This window comes from Gymnoscopelus braueri, assembly GCF_963280865.1.
Source record: "Gymnoscopelus braueri genome assembly, chromosome: 18".
NCBI classification, from domain to species: Eukaryota; Metazoa; Chordata; class Actinopteri; order Myctophiformes; family Myctophidae; genus Gymnoscopelus; species Gymnoscopelus braueri.
In genome coordinates, this window is record NC_137618.1 from 43,139,647 (window position 1) to 43,159,031 (window position 19,385).

General features: G+C 41.2%; 1 protein-coding gene and 1 long non-coding RNA gene across 2 annotated transcripts in view; one reads left to right on the forward strand and one right to left on the reverse strand.

Moving 5' to 3' along the window:
- LOC308105620 overlaps window positions 1–19,385 on the forward strand; it is a 268,182-nt gene that overhangs the window by 6,284 nt on the left and 242,513 nt on the right. The window lies entirely within an intron of this gene.
- LOC308105797 (COP9 signalosome complex subunit 4-like) lies at window positions 11,319–12,536 on the reverse strand (the record flags this gene model as incomplete). Its single annotated transcript, XM_080456722.1, has 1 exon — window positions 11,319–12,536. The coding sequence occupies one exon, from the start codon at window positions 12,534–12,536 to the stop codon at window positions 11,319–11,321; it is 1,218 nt and encodes a 405-aa protein (XP_080312848.1).

A 19,385-nucleotide genomic window follows, 5' to 3' on the forward strand; every position in this document is an offset into this window, starting at 1 on the left:
ATAAATCCAAGCTTTCAAATGCGTGAAAAAGTGCTGATAACATAACTTTGACAAAAAAATAATTGTAACAGCTCAGTTGATGGACAGAAGACAGCCAAGGTTTTAAGATCACAAAGAACTCATTTCCACACAATGCTTGTGATGCCTTTGGTGTGAAACAAATAAGGCAGATATCCAACCTGTCAAAGAGGCTGTCTCTCCCTGAATGTCTGATTTCTCCTGTGTGCATAAATAGAACACCAAAGTGTGACATCTCTGCCACAAGAGGCCACTACCCCCTGGGTCACGGAGTGATTTTTTATATTGCAAATCCCATGGGCAAATCCATGGGCGTCATATAAGAACTGTGTTCCAAAACTAAACAAATCCAGTGGCTTCCTTAAAAATGTAATAAAACCCAGTATGCTTTAGGTTTACGACAGTTAATTAAACTAATCGATTTAAGCAATTATAGAAAATAATTGCTAATCGATTTTACCCACCAAAAAAACATTTATTGTGAGGAAAATGTGCATCTTTTTCTACTTAAAAACTCTTCAAAAAAAGCTAAATTGCTGATCTACAAGCTCACACTGCGCCATGATGTGACACGTTGTGAGCTTGTACATGTTATTTTTGCAAATAAAAAAGATATACAGTATTTTATTCATTTTTTAATCTTTTTCGATTAATCAAATCAATTATAGAATAATTGCCAAGAAAATAATCGATGGTTGTAGCCCTAGTATGCTTTGGGAAATGTTTTGCGGTAATGTCCAATATGCAGTGAGTCAACGGGATAAAGATTACACTTTTGCACTTTGGTCAACCTGGTTGGTTTTAAACGTGCTTTATAAATAAAATAGACGTGACTTGACTTGACTTTATAAGGCTTGTTGACCATGTTTTTCCAAAGCCCAATTATGTGAACTTGTGGTCAACCCACCCAGCTCTTCCCCCCCCCATTGTCAACAGCTACTGTATGTGGTCGGTTACTAGGCAACTGTACACTAATGGTAGTTGCAAAGCGCTATTTATGCCTCACAATCGAGACCAAACTTGAAATGCCAGTTCAAAGGAAAACAATCATTATCTCCAACATTACCTCTATAGGGCTAATGTTCAACTCAAAGCCATGGCGCTTCTAGTCTTCTCTGTGTCTCCAAAACATCCCTTAAGTTATGCTGAAAAGTTTAACAGCGGAGTACTCGGTCTCCAAGAATGTGAAAACTACATCAACAAAAACTATTTTTTTAGCTGCTACACACTCAGGGGCCGTGACATTTGCTGTGTGGATGGAAAAGACCTGGACTTCAGAAAAGCAATCATGCATCATGGGAATTGCAGGAACAACATTTACAGTAAGGAGAATTTCAAGAGTTGTACCATAAATATTGTTTCTATAGACTATGATACTCATCGAATATCATCATCATCTTCATTTACAATGAGGGCCGAGGTAACAACAAGGAACTGAAACACACATTAACAAGTGGAGAGAGTACAGACGGAAGCCAAATGCTAAATTACGTGTTTAATATAAGTTTAGTGTTTATGGATGATACTTTAGGTAGATAGTGTCTTTGTTACAACGTTTAAATGGTTAATGACTGTTATTTTTTATGATAAAACTTATTTTGTACTCAATTTGAATGAAACATTCAGGATACATTTCACATCCTCTAAGTTTTGTGATGACTGGCCCAGCGCTTATTGACTTTGATTTTATTCTATTTATGTGTGGAGCCTGAACCACGCCCATATGAAGTTCATTGGTTAATATTTTGAAAACTAGATAAGATAACAACAACAACAACAACGATTATAACAACTCTGCCCAATAAAAATCTATGGACAATCGGGATGAGATTAAAATGTGTTCTAAAAAAAATTAAGTGCCGGGAAATCTAATAGCTGGACTTCTTAGTAGTAGTACGAGACGGAGGAGGAGTAAGTAGGAGTAGGAGTAGGTCTTGAGGCAAAGTTGTAGATTGAGGATAGATGGATGTCTGAAGTTTCATGTAAATCAGACTCATAGTGTAGGAGTTATGACTTTCAAAATTTGACCTTTAATTATAGCACCCAAATCACACAGACCGGCGTCATGTTTGTAGTGCAACTAATGTGCACACAACTTCCAACCATTGGTGAAAATGTCATGTCTCCGCGATTTGACGGAATCTTTGAATTTACGTAAAATTGTGGCAGAAGGGGAGATACAAAAGGATTTCAGGTCGACAGGCTTGAACCCCTAAAGATTTGTCAACGAGTGGCCACCCATCGAACATCTGTCTGCCTGTCTGTCTGTCTGTCTGTCTGTCTATCTATCTATCTATCTATCCATGGATAGACAGAGACAGGCAGACAGATGTTGATGCATTTCCAAGTAGCAAAGAAGCCCCGGCAGACAAGCACTTGATTTCTCTTGGTTTCTCATCATGCACACACTGCACAGTAAAACCAATGCTTGATTTATTCTCTGTTCTTGTTTAGTCTTCAAAGATTGTTTGATGCACTGTGTGAGCTTGTATATAGTACCTTTATTAGAAGGATAAACCCCTTGAGATGCATCATCTCATTTTCGAGGGGGTCCTTGACCACCGAATGAACAAAGCATTCAATACACAAACAATTCAACAAAAATACATCCATGCAGAGTCAGACAGGCAAGACAAGAGCTCTCCCAAAACTAGCCACTCCCACCCCACAGGTTCACCCCCAAAATAGCAAACTTCATATGGAAACATACCCAAACTATATACTGTAAAGACAAAAATAACCATAAATATTTCACAACTCAGCACATGCTTGTAGTCCGGCTATTTTCGGGGCGCGGCACCCACACGCAACTCTTTTCAACTACGATGGGTAATCAGAACCACCAGGAGGCTCATCATTAAACAAACTTGTAAAAAAAAGTGACAATAGCTGATTAAACTGTTATTTTCATTATTTTAGAAGAAATGTTTAAGTATAAAAGTTCTGAGTTCTGGGTTTCTAGCTCCTGAGCAAGGCCCACATTAGGTTCAGAAAACCTTATCTGAAACCCAGCCATAGCGTAAATGGAAACAAATCCAGAACCTGTGAAATATGTTACACGGTTCACTTAGGTCTCGCAGTCTAAAAGAGCCGTAAGTATAACTCAGGGTTAAATTGTCCGTGTACAGAACATTTTGACCCTGACAGTCACCACGCTGAGAGACTGAGGTGGCAGTGATGAAAGCATCCGGCAAATAGTCATGACCGCTAATGCAAACCATTACCCGCTGAGGGCAAGGTACTTAAAGTACCACTTACCAATCTGTGGAATTGATCTGAGAATGAAAGGCTCAGAGTGGCCATATGAGGTCACCCAGGTCCGGACCATAGGCTCTTATTTCACGTAAAAAAAATAAAAAAAATAATCGGAGTTATATAACTTTAGAAATAATAAGGGTTTGAAAATATCTCACTTGAGCGTATGCCAGGTGTGTGTGTGTGTGTGTGTGTGTGCGCGCGCGCGTGCGTGCGTGCACGTACATGCGTGCGTGCACGTACATGCGTGCGTGCGCGTACATGTGTGTGTGCATATGGTGAAAGTAGGCTGCTACACTGACTGACAGTTATCAAGCATTTTATGTCCATATTACAATGCTTGGACAGTGATAGATGAAAGTGTCAATAGTTTTCATGAGCTATATTGAAACTGCAAATGGATGATCACCTGCATTTATTTTACGCCCATTCTACTATGCATGTAGACATTCTCATCTCAATTCTAAAGCTGTAGCTTTCTGCGATGAATTGCCCTATTTGTGATGGGGACAAAATACTCCTAATTATAAAGCCTTATGAAAAAATAACTATTGTCATATACAGACAACTGTACCGACTGAAAAAATAAATGATAAGATAATGGTTTTATAGTTTAGAATAATATTGTAGGTAAAGGGCTGTGTCTGTATGTGTGATTTTGGTATAATTTTTTCTGGTTTTTGGTGTTGTTCAAGTACTGTAGCTACAGTTCAATGCACACACGCACACCTCCCTATCTTCCAAACCCTGGCTACAGGCATGGGGCTCAGATGTCATTGCCTGAGACATCGTCTTGTCACGCTGTTTCACAATAATTAATTTGGAGTGGCACTGCACTGTGCACACAATTTACTGAAACATGTTAACAACAGTTATCTAATCGTAATAAAATATATTTACTCGATCTCTCCTAACATAGCCTAGATGATTCTTCAAATTATTTTTGCTGTACGGTCATTGCCCATGCATCACTTTGTTAAAGTGAAAATGTTTGTTTACAACAAAACTTTTTTGTTGAAATGTTAAAGGTCTATATTCTGATAGAGATAATTGCTATAGACTGTTTGTTCAGTAACAAGGGTCTCTCCCCTTTTCTCCAGCTCTTTGGGAACAGAAAATTCCTTTTCAGGCGATTTGCCAATTTCATCCAAACAGGAGAGTTTTTTGGTTGTACTGTATTGTATTGTAATGTATTGTGTATGCATGCTGCTGGTCCTTGTCTCCAAGACAAATTTCTCCCAAGGGAGACAAAATAAGGAAACCTTGAACCTTGAGAGAGTAGCCTTTTGTCAGATTCAATTTTATAGTATTCCGTAAACTTTTATATTTTCTGTATACTAAAAAGCGACAAGGACACCCTTGTTACGGAACAAACACTAGCAATGATTACTATGGGAATATAGAGCTACAGTATTTGACACTCACTTTAACAAAATAATACACTTACAGTGCCTTTAATACAAGCAAGCACTGTAAACACCATTATCATCAGAATAAGGCGCTGAAGGCGGAATGAACTTGCATTTCATTTCACTGTGCTAAAATAATGCGCTATAATTGGAGTGGGAGATGCCACCGTTGGCAGTCAAGAAGAGACCCATATCACAGCGGGGCGCTTAGGTGGGCTTTTTATTTAGGAAGGAAGAGCCATCCTGTATGGGAGATGACAGCGCCTGTGCATCAACAGAGCTCTCTCTTGTCTGACCTTCCCTGCTGTTGAGCACATTACGCTTCAATTAACGACGGCAGCCTGCTGCGGCCAGAAGGAACAGCTGCCTGCCCCACATGGCAGTGATTCAATAAGAGTCCTCCCCGGTGGGAGGACGCAAAACCCGAGTCCAGCCATCAGACACACCTTTTGCACGAGGGGATACAAATTGACTCGGTTACAGATGGAAGGAGGGAAGGGGCGGGAGGGGGGGTGGGGTCTGAGGATATAGGGGAGAATAGGGACTGGTGACCCGCACGCAGTGGTGGAAAAAGTAATCAAATGTTTTACTTAAGTAAAAGTATCAATACTGCAATGTAGAAATACTCTGTTACAAGTAAAAGTCCGGAATTAAAAATGTTACTTGAGTAAAAGTACAAAAGTATTGGTATCAAAAGTAAAAGTAATAACATATTTGAAAATAGCCGATCTACAAGTTCACAACGCGTCGCGACGCGACGCGTTGTGCGCTTGTAGATCAGCTATTTTCAAATAGCCTATGTATAAAATAGGGCTAAAGTGGTTAATGTATGTTTCATAATATCATAATTTATATCTGAAAAGTACCTAGTAACTAAAGTTTTCAAATAATTGTAGTGGAGTAAAAGTACAATATTTGCCTCTGAGATGTAGTGGAGTAGAAGTAAAAGTATTGGAAATTGGAAATACTGGAGTAAAGTACAAATACCTCAAAATTGCACTTAAGTACAGTACTTAAGTAAATGTACTTAGTAACCTTACACCACTGGGTCTGAGGATATAGGGGAGAATAGGGACTGGTGACCCGCACGCACTGTGAGGGTCCTCACAGTGCGTGCGATTATGTCCTGCCAATTGGAGATATCGCTGAGCTTCACCATATGGGTAATTGGATTTTCATGTGCAACCAAAATAAAATCAGATTAGCAGCCACGCTCCTCAGCCTAATGGATGCTCTCTACGATTCTGTGTTTCTGGCTGGATGAAGTATCAGTGTTTGTGTTCATAATCAGGGTGAGAGTGGGTGATCATTGCCCGCTCTTCTATCCAGGCACTAATATACAGGCACTTTGTAGTCAAAGCAGCCTTTTTATCCCCAGTTTGATACACATGATGTAACGAGGCACAATCACTGAGGCAATTGGATACTACTGCTGTACAGAGGCGTAATTTCTGAGAAAAAACGAAGGGGTGGCAAAAAAAAAGTTACCCTATTTCAAGAAATTGTGAAAATAGCAGATATACGCGATGCGACACGCTGTAAGCCTATTAGAGGTTCAGGTTAGGAGGATTTATTAAAACAATAACATTAAAAAAAATGTAATGTTCACAATAGGGACGTCAGGTTGAAAGTGAGCTAATGAATGTATGGTTTGCAGACAAAAAAAACACTTGTCTATAACGTGTGTCACATGTGGATTAAGATGCATTTCGCTCCGATCTAAAATGTAATTAATCTGTAAGAACATTCAGAGGCGGAGAAAATATGAATGAAATAACTGAATTCGAGGTTAAATGAGAATGCTATTGGGGGTGACAATTGCCTTCCTCAGGGACCCCACATGATACTGTACTGCACATACAATACAGTAAATACATATTTTCCTCAAAGAATTCCTTTTCAGTTGCGTCCACGTAGCTCAATTGGTAGAGCCTTCGCCTTTGAATCGCAATGTTCTGGGTTCCGCCCACGGGCACCGCCAACTCAGCGTATGTGTAGCACGGCTTGGGTAATTAAGACGTGCAGTAAGTACTGGGAGAAGACGGTAGGTGTGGTGCTCCATCTCAGCAATCTCATCTCCCAGGGGTCTAGCATATTGTAAAAGGCACTGACAATAAGCCACTCTGACCTACTTACTTATGGTATACCTTTTAGTTGCACTATTCTTACCATGGCATCTTTGGTTTATCTCTATAATTCTCCTGACACATACTGGTTCTCTACTTGGAGCATTAGGCAACAATAATCTAAAATATTAGCCTAAATAATTTGCTTAAAAATACTAGAGAATGTGATCAGTAAAGCACAGACCTCCGCTGTTTGTCAGTTTGTTTATAAGATGTCACTGTGCTTCTGGCACCATATCCCATTTTGGCCAATGATGCATGTGACCAGTTAACTCATTGCCTGCCACTGACGAGATTTCTCGTCAGATTCTGCTAATTGCCATTGACGAGTTAGACAAGATTTTGTGTTTTTGTGGTTTTTCACCAGACAGCGCTGTTCGCTAACCTATGAATGATGCCTTGGCCTGTCAGAAAAGGATAGACCCGGAAATGACAGCTTGTTTACTTCCTGTTTATTAATTGTGGGGAAAATGGCTTTATCTTTGTTTCTGTTGATTTTTGGCAAAACAAGCCACATTCAACTGGCCACAACTATGCAACGGATTACCGTGACCGGACAAATACATTTTTCCCAATTTTATGAAACCCTGTGCGTGTAATGAGGACGGCGATCACAGAAAATATTCCATGATTTTCCAAAGGTTAATAAAAAACACTAGAAAATCGCTGGCAGTGGCGTGGCAAACAATGTTTTATTTTGTGGCAGTCAAAGGGTTAATCAGTTCTTCTTCTTGGCCCCAACCATCATGAATATTTTTTATTTTTTTCAAAGTGTTGTTATGTTATGCTTATCAGCGGTGGACAGTAACTAAGTATACTTACTTGAGTACTGTACTTTACTTGGGAAATTTGACAGAGCATCTTTCACTTGTAGTTGAGTAATATTTGACCAGAAGAATCACATTTTGACTCAAGTACTGGCCTGGGGTTGAATACATTGTCCACCACTGGTTCTTTGAGAGGATTTAACTAGTTTGCCATGCGATCTTGCTGCCCCAGGGACTCATTTTCTTTTTGTTCTAAGCGGTGATGGTGCTAATCCCTGCCCTCAGTGTCTGTTTGACCAGGACAACTGTAATTAAGAGGGATGGATTAAAGCCCTTGTCCTATCGGGAGAAATACCACGGCAAGAAGGAAACGAGATATGAGAACTGGGATGACGTCCAAGACTTTCTCCAGATCACTATCACCCCAAAGACACGCATCAATCACACAATAATGCACCATTAACAACTTCTGCGGCCTCAAAGTCACCTTGGCACTTTGGGCTTGTGACGCACACCAAAACGCTGAGCCGTGACAATGCAATTAACATGACAAATGTGAAACAATACATTTGTGAAGCTGAAGTTTTGCCCCCAAACCCCGCGACAAATGCCTACATTTCGTATCTCCGCCGTGGATCTCCCGCAGAGAGTAATTACACCTGGGCCGGCTGGACCTGGGACAGTATAGTGCTGCTGGCACTGATTGCATCTCACCTTGATTTGACCTCCATAACCCCCAGCCTGAATCCGCCCCCCCGCACCGCCCAACCCCCTCCGTATCACGGAGGAACAATGCATTACTTAATCAACTGATAAAACCTCCTGATAAAAGTGGCACTGTTTCCATTTAAGAGACAGAAATAACTCTCCACTTCCTTTGCTGTTGGGGGAGGATATATGGCATCCTTGTAAGGGTCCCGCTATCGCTACCCTTCAACGGCGTACGCCTTGGTTTCTTAATGAGGCCTCTCGTTTTGAATGTGGAGTCAGCAGATCTCAAACGCAGAGGGCAGACACAGCTGGGAACAACGGGAAACATCGTCGGGCCGGGAGTCTTAAGAATGTTAAGGCAGGTCTTAAGTCACATGACGAAGAAAGCAGGCCAGTATGTGTGTATGATAGAGGGCCGTTTTTATATTTAGATTATGTTTCCGTGAGTCATTTATAATCTGAAATTAAAGCTGCAATCCGTAAGATTTATGTCCTGCCCGGGCTTCAAACACATGGTCTCCCACGCAAGCGCTGACATTTCCACTGCTGAGCTAAGAACAGAAAGCCTGTTTGGGTAGGGAGAGATATTTCATTTTGAACTTCAAGCAATAACGTTTGTCAACTGGTAGTGGTCCTACCCGAACAAAGGATCTAAATGTCGCAATAGAAGAGCAGGGAGACCGGCACCTTCAACCACGGCAATTGTGTTAGCTCTCCACCGCACTGACGTCGGCGGCGGTAAGAGTTGGAAAGCGTCTGTTGTCCGAAAATCTGCTGTTGAACGGGTGGTGGGTACCACTGTTGCATGGGGTCGCAAGTTGTAGGGAAGCGTCGAAAGACCGTAGTATCGGGCTTGTTGAGAAAGACATCAAGCCATAGGCTATTTTTAGCACCATGGTAGCCGCCTGTCGGTGTCGGCTCTCTTATGCATTCAGCAATGTTTTTTCACACCCTCCAACCGACTGATCTCCCGACTTCATTCAACTGCCAGTCTGTAGTAATCTGTAGTAGTCTGTTTTGTGGAGAGCTACCTTTAGTTATATTGTATTAACATACTCTGCCATACAGCGTGGTTAGAATCATGTTTTATTCACAAAAGAAAGTTATCGATTGCAGCTTTACGAATTAATTTGAGTAAGATAATCACAAAACTGTCACTATTACCGCAGAATGTCTTGTTGGAATGATAAGAGAGCGAAAGCGCCTCCGGGGTATTTAGTCTGCATCTGACTCATCTATCTGACAACAGTATACAGGAGTGGGAATAGGGTCGTCTTTGTCTCGCACATTGTAATATGGCACCTTTGTGCGTGTCACATTTGAATAAACTGGAGCTAAAACAAGAAATGGAGTTTTGGATCAACAGACACTAACTGATGGGTGGCTGCTATGAATAATGCATTGCCCTTAACAACAGCAAGCGGAAGAAAAAAGGCAGAAATGCAGCAGGACCAAACAGTGAACGAACCACCTGATGGGACTGAAAACACTGCTCACAATCTGTCTCATACTTCACTTCACTTGATGACACAATTAGAAGAGAAATGGTTAATCACATGAACCCTACAGTAGCATCCCTATTCTGGGCATGTCATCGTAATAAGTGATCATATGGCGAAAATAGACGATCTACAAGGTCACTGAGAGCTTGTACATCGGCTATTTTCTGATATTTGGTCAGCAAAATATATAGGGTAAGGGTATTCAACGATGTTCAGGCCAAGGACCCCTTAGCTGAGAGAGAGATGAAGCAAGGAACCCCCCACTACATATATTAAATATATTCATATTAAACTTTTATAGACATAGACAGCACTACCATTACGGTTGTGTAAATTTATATTTTTTGTTCATGTGTATTATCAGACATTAACACTTAAACCCCTATAGTTAGTAAACTTGACCTTTGGCTCTGTACTCGGGTATGGTCTTTTTTCCCTGTACACCAAATATCTTTGCCGATCTACAGTGAGCTTGTAGATCTGCTATTTCCGGCGAATGTTCCCCCCAGAATAGGGATGCTAGGCTAAATTGTAACAAAAAAAAGACCCATGATATAAGGTTTAAATGGTTATGGGCATTAATTACAGTATATTATGTGTGCATTATGTAAACTAGTACACTAATACAAGTACGATGCCCATCTGGAATGGATGCTCCTTCAGAATGTGCCAGTTCTGGAGAACCGCTCATCTGAGCACTGCTGCACATGCACTGCTCTTCTTGTCGCACATCCTGCTTCGCACGGCTATCATTAGGCATGTTAAATGGTAAATGGCAAATAAATGGTGCATTTATATAGCACCTTTATCGTAAGTGCTTTACAATGTGCATTACATTCACACACCAACGGCAGAGGAAACCATGCAAGGCACCAACATACTCATCGGGAGCAGTAAGCAGTCGCAAGGACACTTCAACACAGGGAGCGCCGGGATCAAACCGGGAAACTTCCATTTCCCAAGCTCTCGTCTATTTCCTGAGCCACTTTGTTGATGTTAGCAAAGTGTTGTTAGCACTCCTTATTGGTCTTCTTTGTGCAGTGTCATACTCCAAGACATTGGAGATCAAACATTTTCCAGCAAATGGCAGCTACAACGTACTGTAGCAGTGATTCCCCCCTACTTCCATTATTACTCTTCAATGAGACTAAAGGTGGTGTGATGAAAATTTAGTGGGAAGGGAAACAAGTGTGAGTGGAGTTGGCTGGGTTGAGGGGGCAGTTCAGGGAAGTTTCCAGGACCCGTTTTATAGGTTGCGAGTAAATAAATAAAAATTCTTCCCATTTTCTTTTTCAAAACTGTTTTCAAAACTTTCAAAAATCACAAGAATTTAACACATTTCACAAAAAAAAAAGAAGTCAGGATCTAATATAAAAATCGTGAAAATAGCTCACCTAATTTCAGTTTTTGAAATAGAGCTTAAGTGATGAATTCATAATGTATTTTTGTAAGTTTGGGTCTTGAGCTGAAGAAGTTTGGGAACCACTGGTTTAGGGGAATGTTTAGTTGCTCTGGATATACTGATGTTCACTAGGTCTTTTGTGCTTTCGTGGCCCGCATCGCCCATTCTGGAGCAGCCTGGTGGATCTTTTCTTGGAGGTTGTTGACTTGGAAACAAAGCGATTGGATGTGTTTGTCCCAGGTAGGAAGTGGCTCACGGGTCTCAAAGTGGACGACACCATCAATCTGGTCGATGAAGCCATTCATGCGTCCCTCGGTAATCATCTGGGAGGCGACCTTTTCCGCTTTCGCTGGAAGAATTTCCAACAACGCTCCGAGCTCTTCAAAAGTAATGTTGTTGTAGAGTTTACTCGCAGACAGGAGGTTGTGCATTGTGACCGCTCTGTCAAAAATGCTGGAACCATCTGCTGTAGTGGCCATCTGATGAGGCATCAGCATGGCGGCAAACTCTTGCAGCTGGCTGCCCCTGATGATACGATCTAGGAACATTTTCTCCAAGATACCAAAGGCAGCCAACTGCTGACAACGCTCGTCCTTGTACAGCGTGGCCAGCATACGGGAACGCTGTTGGCCTGCAGAGGCCAGTATGGTGCAGTTCAGGGCATGCTTCAGTGCTTCCAGACGTTCACTCTCATTGACAATGGATTTATAAGATAGCTCATTGAACCTTTGCGCAGCTTCAATAAACTTCCTTCTATAGTTTAGGACTTTAGCATAGCAAACCGTGTACAGTATCTGCAGAGATTCGTTAGACGACTCATTCTGAAGCAAGGAGGCTCTATTGATGTAGGATTCTGCCTGAACTGGATCATCATCCTCCAAGTAGAGACTTGCAATTTTCAGGTATGTTCCCAACTTGTAGTCAACATTGTACTGCTTTTGTCCTGTTTCCAGGGGTATACCAACCAAAACCTGAGCAGCATTTCTCCAGTCCTCCTCCTTTTCATAAATGGCTGCTAAGTGCTGTCTGATTGAGGTAACTTGCTCCTCAAAGGAGATCACCCTACGCTGAATGTTTTCCAAGGTGAAGTGGTATAAAGCCTTGGCTGTATCGTCTGGAAAGTTGGGGAGATAAGTGCAGAAGTCAGTGAGCAGTTGTCTGGAAATGACTAGACTGACATTGTCATTGACCATTGCTTCAACAAACGCCTTTAGAGCTCCCAGTTGATCTGCATCTTCAAACTGAATCGCCTTCTCCAAGATCTGTCGGTACTTTATGGCTTGATCTTTGTGCGATCCCGTTGAATTCATTAGCTGAGCAAGCTCCTGTCTCACGTCAGTTGCCATTTTCACGTTATGAAGGACTCCTTTTCTCTAATCGGTCTCTGTCCGTCTGTCCCCTCTATCTGGTTCTCCTCTTTCTGGATCTTGTCTCTCCCGCCCTCTTCTCTGCAAGCTCTATAATATTATGTTATCTTTCTTTCTTGTATTCAGCTAAAGTAAACAATGCAACAGTCTCCCATTAGCTAAATGTCAGATAGATATGTTCCGTCGCTGGCATTTATACTGTAAAATGTCCTCCTTATTGGTCACTGACAACACTATATTTGGGATGGCCGACCCCTTTAGCAATGTCATAAACTTGATCAGATATATCCATATTTGGGCACATTTGGGCATATTTGGGCACGGACAGACAGACGCCTCAAAATACTTCCAATGCCAACATCGACTACAACTGGACAACCGCTGATCCAATCGACCTCCCAGTGGACACTGCCTTCCCTTGTGCCCTCAGCAACGCCAAGTTTGAAGTCACTTGGTCAAACAGTTGTGATGCCCATAACCAAAGAGATTGCATGTCCCTTTAGTTATATGCAATACCCATTGTATTCGTTGTCAGAGTACTTTGTGCAGTACCTATTATCATAGAGTCTATGATGTATGATGTCATGTTGATGACATCAGGTACAGTATCTCCATATGTGGGTATGAAAGGGACACAGGCAGACTGAAACCCAGACAGACAGACACAGAAATATTAGGATTTATATATATTATGTGGAGAACCATGACTTCACACCAGGTAGGGTACTCCCTTGCGTCCTCAGAGATACACGTTGTGGACCCCATTAAAGGACGACTTCACCCATTTTCGACCTATCTTCATATAATTGGTCCTCACTCTCACTAATGATCATGATAAAATAGTAATAATAAAAAATCTACTCACTCTGTGTCTCATAGGAGGGCTGTGGACACTTCAGAAACCCGCTTACCAGTGACGTACAGTGCCAGGAATAGAAAGCCTGCAGTTTCTATTAGCTTGGAATTCCCCATCGATGATGTCACTGGTAGGTGGGTTTCTGAACTGTACACAGACCTCCTCTGAGACACAGACCAAGTAGACAAAAATTGTACCATATTATAATGAGCATTAGAGAGGACTAATTACATGAAGATAGGTTGAAAATGGGTGTCGTCCTTCAAGACTAGCTGATTGTATACATTTTACAGTATGTCTATAGGAACATTTAAAATATAAAGTTAATATACTATAACATGATCAATTCACTTTTATTTATAATGGCTGACCTATTGAAGATAGCAGCTGAAATGATTTCAATATTTGTGACGTCAAGAATGATCATCTTGCACCAGCTCCAAACAGATTAAAAAATCTAACCGACTGCATCTGATCAATAATTATCTTCCGCTGCTGACTGCTGCTCAAAGTGGGGCTTCAACATTTTTACTAAATTTCCACAGTTTGGCCTCATTGATGAGGATTTGATTTGGTCTGTTCATTACCAAATAGTCAACTCTTTAACCAAGCTGTGTTTTCAACTGGCATAGCTGTTAATGTCCAGTAAGCAACAATTCATAAAAATCAGTCTGTTTAATGCCACACCTTTCCTTAAACACAATCGCAGAACTGATGCTCTTGCTTTGGGATGTAATTTCAAAATTAAGAAAAACACATTATACTGGCGTCCCCATTTTGGGCATGTCATTAACCCCCTGGGTTAGTGTCGAAGCAAGACACTGGACCTCAAGCTGCTCCAAATGAGCTGGTTCTACAGCATAGGCACAGTTTGCTGAATGTTCACGTAATTATTATTATCCAGTATTCCACCACCTACAGTACAGTATTAGACCTCTACCACTGGTAGGAGAACACATCTAAGCCTTTAAGTTTGTAATGATTGATTGGAGCAAACCCCTGCTGCTCCACTCACGGTTAACCTGACCCACATGATGGAGAAACAAACAGAAGTTGTACGTACTGCAGATTAAAAGTGATCAAATTTGTCTTGAAAATGTGTCTAATCTCCACAGTATTGGCACGGGAGTTATTAGACTAAAATGGGGCCCTGCTGAAAACTCAAGCAATATCATCTTTAATATGCAGTTTTAATATTTGAGTTAAGACATAAAATATTGATTTAAGAATCCTCTCCCAGGTCTGAGCATGATTATGTTAAAAGAATTTGCTGATAACACATATTTTTTGTCCGTATATGCCAAAGAATACTAATCGAAGGCTTACAGTACTGGTGTTGAATGAGATTTCACTGCACCTCAATCAGCATTTAAGGCAGAGTTACTAGTGGCATATCTCAGAAAGATAACACATCTTTCCTTTCCCTGCACCTGTATCATAATCGAGGTTGGTGGTGTGATAGCATTTCCCACCAGTCCAAATTACACATTAATGCAAGTTATTAAATCTCACACACTAGAGGACTAATTGCTGGACTAACAACCCTGTGGCGGGAAACACACGACGCCACATGACATATGGAGCTCTGCTGCTGCACAAGGCACCACTTATTTGATTGTGTCTTCCCAGGATAAGACAGGAAGGGGCAACATCTGAACGCGGGAGTTTATTGAGCATTCCGTCTCTGTGGTGCACCCAGGGCTGGCTGGCATCACGAAAGCAGAGACTTCACCGTGGCCAAATCCAATCAAATGTTTGAGGCCTGACAGGTCCAATCAGTCAGGGTCTGATTGTGGCTCTTAGGTTCAGGTTGGGAAGTAAAGCGAGAAAAAGAAAGGAGAAAAAAAAAAAAACTTTTCTTGCCTTCTGGTTCGATGCAGCGACTTTTATAGACGTATGGGTGAAACAACCGTGGTGAAAAATCACTTGAAACGGAGCGGGTTGAAATTGAAAATACAATGTTTCTCTTTTCGTTCTCTGCTATATCGTGATGGTTGGCTTTTTATTGCATCATAAGTGATAAATTGAACCAATCTCTGGTTCCTACATGACAATTTGCTTGTAACGCAGCGAGTATATCTATTTTTAGAGGCAGCTCCAATAATACAGTAAGTGCAAAACCTAACAAGCTTTCTTTTTTCAGATGTAAGTATCTCGTGGGGATCATCTCACAGCAACGCCTTCACATTTTTATCTTGAAATCTATACTCCCAATGACTCAGAACAGACCTGAGATGTGCAGGATCTGGGGCTGCTGTATTGATACTGTGGAGAGATACCAGTGCCAGCATCCTCGCAGCATCAATGGCTTTGATTAATGGCACCTTTAGGGCAAGGACAGGATTAAACACACAGAACGGAGACAACCTGTGACTTGCATGACAAAATACAGTAACAGATTAGCAAAGGAGCACTCAGGAGCGCCATCCGTTACAGGAGATAAGTGCACATGGGAGATCTATGTTATGCACTCTGAAATGTGAACACAGAGCATGACAACTGGAACTGGATAAGCAGTTATTGCAACTACGCTGGTGAGAAAGATGGAAGCATCGTTGTTTTGCCATTGCAAAGACACAGCCCATGCATGCATCATGTAATCACAAGTCAATCACTGGAATAACTGTCTAATGATTTTCCTAATAGAGAAGTTAATGTGTAATCATAACGATATAATCCTATTATTGAGCCATCTCAGTAGACCATGAAGGCCAGCTGTTTAGCACAGGGGCTGTGCTCTATCAAAGTGCATACATTGACATTCATGGCCATGGTGTTAATAAGTCTGATGAATTGTTTATTTCACAGCATTGTTTGCAAAGCGCACGGGTAAAGGTGTATTAAGACATCCGATGAATAGATAATCATCTATGTGATAATAAATAATAAATCTCACCGATGGTGCGGTTTGTTCATCAGATTAAGCAATGTTGATGTGCCATCTGCTAGTGGTAGTAAACCTGAGCCACAATCAATACACACACTAATCTAGACTCGCATGCCTTCTGTGGCATCAACGAGAAAGTCTGGATTTTTCCTGGCACGTCAAGGTCAGTGATAATATCAGTCTATCCGCAAAGACAGCAACACAAAGCAGCAGATTAATGATTTTCTGCTATGCCTCATGCATCCGCTCAGTACCATTTTAAGACAAGAGCTTGAAAGGGCTGTGACACAATAATTTATATAGTCCAAAAAGACTGATAAGCTGTGTCATGTTTCAAACTATACATCTTACCTAACAGGTATCATGCTTGATCAATAGTGAATCTCTGTACTTCAGCTGGTGATGTGCATATGTGTCATCATCATCAGTGTATTTTATATATATATATTTATATTTTTGTAAGTGTGATGGCCCTCTTTAGAGAAGAGAAGGGAATGGCATTGTAATTGGCTATGCTTATGAAACGTCCCTTTTTATCTCTGCTCCTTGTTGTTAAACATAACAGATATGGTTCTAGGTCATAGGATTATTTAGTTTTTGATGAACCACAGGTAACATTAAATTGGCAAAACCAGTTTAAAACACTATGGCCCATACAAATGGAATGTACTACACACAACCTTTAATTTTCAGTGTCTCGTTCTGGTGGCGGGTTTAAAAATCATGCGTGTTGGATGTGGCTTATGATTGTGTCCTTTGATCTGCATGCTTACCTATGACCTATGACTGATCTGTACATGTTTTGTCCAATGTTTCTTATATGCACCTTCGTTGAACGTGCTTTATAGCCTACAACTAAAAAACGCGGTGCTTCGGCCTGTCCGGCATTGCCAGGATTATCGCATGGGTGAAATAGGCTCTCTCTTCCTCTCCGTGTTATTGTGTGGGTGAAATAGGCTCGCTATTTCTCCCTTCGCTACCTACCCCTCTCCAACTCCCACTCTCTTTCTCTCTCTCTTTGATTTGCAGGGATCTCCATATTGCCCATATAGGGCTGTGACGTCAGACCATATGTCCATATTTGGGCATATTTGTCCAGACACACTCACAGACACACACACAGTTAAGACAGTCAGACAGACAGACAAACAACTTAAATTGCCCACAGGTCTCTCTTGAAAAAGATCTCCATCTCAATTAGATTAACTGCTTAAAAAAAAGACTAATGAAAAAAGAAATTCTCTAAAATGATAGGCTTACATTTCACCATGCATTACAGAGCTCAGTATGATTCTAGTGATGGTGGAGATAGATACACAAATCACTTCCATATCAGCTATCAAATAAAGATCAATAAAATGTGACACCTTGCACATTCTTATCAGGTCAGCCGTCACAAAACAATTAGGAGATTTTCAATGCCTGGAAGCCTGGAAACGTTGTCAAACCTATCAAAGCCCCGCAAGGTAATTTTAAGTCTGAGCGCAACATCCAGACTAAAAGGCGTGAATCAAAGCAGGGGCAATCAAATTATACAAACAGGTAATATGATATTCTGAGACTGACATGGTCAATATGGTATGTGTGATGTGCTAATCGGCAAATGGCAATAAGGCTGCAACTAACGATTATTTTCATAATCAACTAATCGGGCGATTATCCAAACGATGAATCGATGAATCGGATTATGGATATTATTTAGCTATTACTATATAAATGTAATTTTATTCTCTTTTACGCATGTTCTAACTAACAATAAAGTGAGTGCATGGGCTTCTTTCTCTTATTCGCTATTCTACGAATGCAGTAGCTCAGTAGGTAGAGTGTCTACCTGTCAGACAGAAAGTCCCCGGTCCAGGCTTAATTTAAATTGTTGCACAGAAATCCTGACCTTATAAATTAATGCATGTCACCTTTTTAAAGACAACATGAAATGGCATTTTGACAGTATTTAATTGCAGTAATGTGACTTTTCCTAGTGAAACAGGGGCATGGCACATGACAGAAGGCAAACCTTTATGCTTATCAGCAGAATTAAACACGATGGCACGATGGCTCACCATGGCTGAAAGGGTAGCGGGGGAGTCTGGAAAACTGAGGGTCACTGGTTCAATTCCAGGCCCTGGCTAAACCGACCCGCCACGAATGGTGTTCAAGACCTATAGCCAAATTTGAATTGGTCTATGTTTTGTAGATGAAGTACAACATTTGGCAAACTTTTCTCTTGATGACTGAATTTTTAACACAAGTTTGAAATCTGCTATTGTAATCAACATAAGAAAGAGATACATTATGATATCCACAATCCCTCAGAACTCTGCTCAGCTGTTTCCTTCCAATGCTCATTTGTTAATTGCATGGGCTCCTTGCTCTCAAGTGCAGGCTATGTTTCTATGGCTTTTTGCGGGGGGGGGGGGGGGGGGTATTTTCTGATATAGCCTTTACCAGATAGAACCAATCCGAATTTACCTGCCTATTGGTTGATCCTCAAATTAAATCCACACGAGAAAACTAAAATAGAAATTGCAATCACTCTAAGTCTGTAAAAAAATAAAATCATATGCAGTATGGGATGTAAGGAGCTTGTCGAAAAACAACGGACAGGCCTCCCCTGTGTGAATGAAAGATTTCATTGCTTTCCCAAGCTCTACCCCTCTAGTTGTTCTAATTAATCCCCGGGTCCCTGGATCATTTAGCCTGGCGCTCCCGCAGAATAGAAAGTCTGACATGATGGGGGAACAAGTGAAGTGTTACAGTGGCTACTGCAGCTGTTATCGCCGGCCAGAGCTGAGAGAATAATTTAGGGGTTGTTTTCATATGGAAATTATGCATCGCCTCTCTCCAGAACGCTGTCTGACTCACTTCCTGCTGCTCTAATAAAAAAAAGAAAACGCTCAATATCACACAGCAGCAGCCCGTTGAGTGGTGTGTCATTTGGGACGACTCCGGGGGAAAAAATCACCGTTTTTTAACCCTACCACATTCTCAATATAAAATGATGAGGCGAGCCTGCGAGGGGCTCTTAACAGAGAAAATAACCTGCCATAGTTATAGCTTTAAGTCCCATGGGGTCAAGTGAGACAAC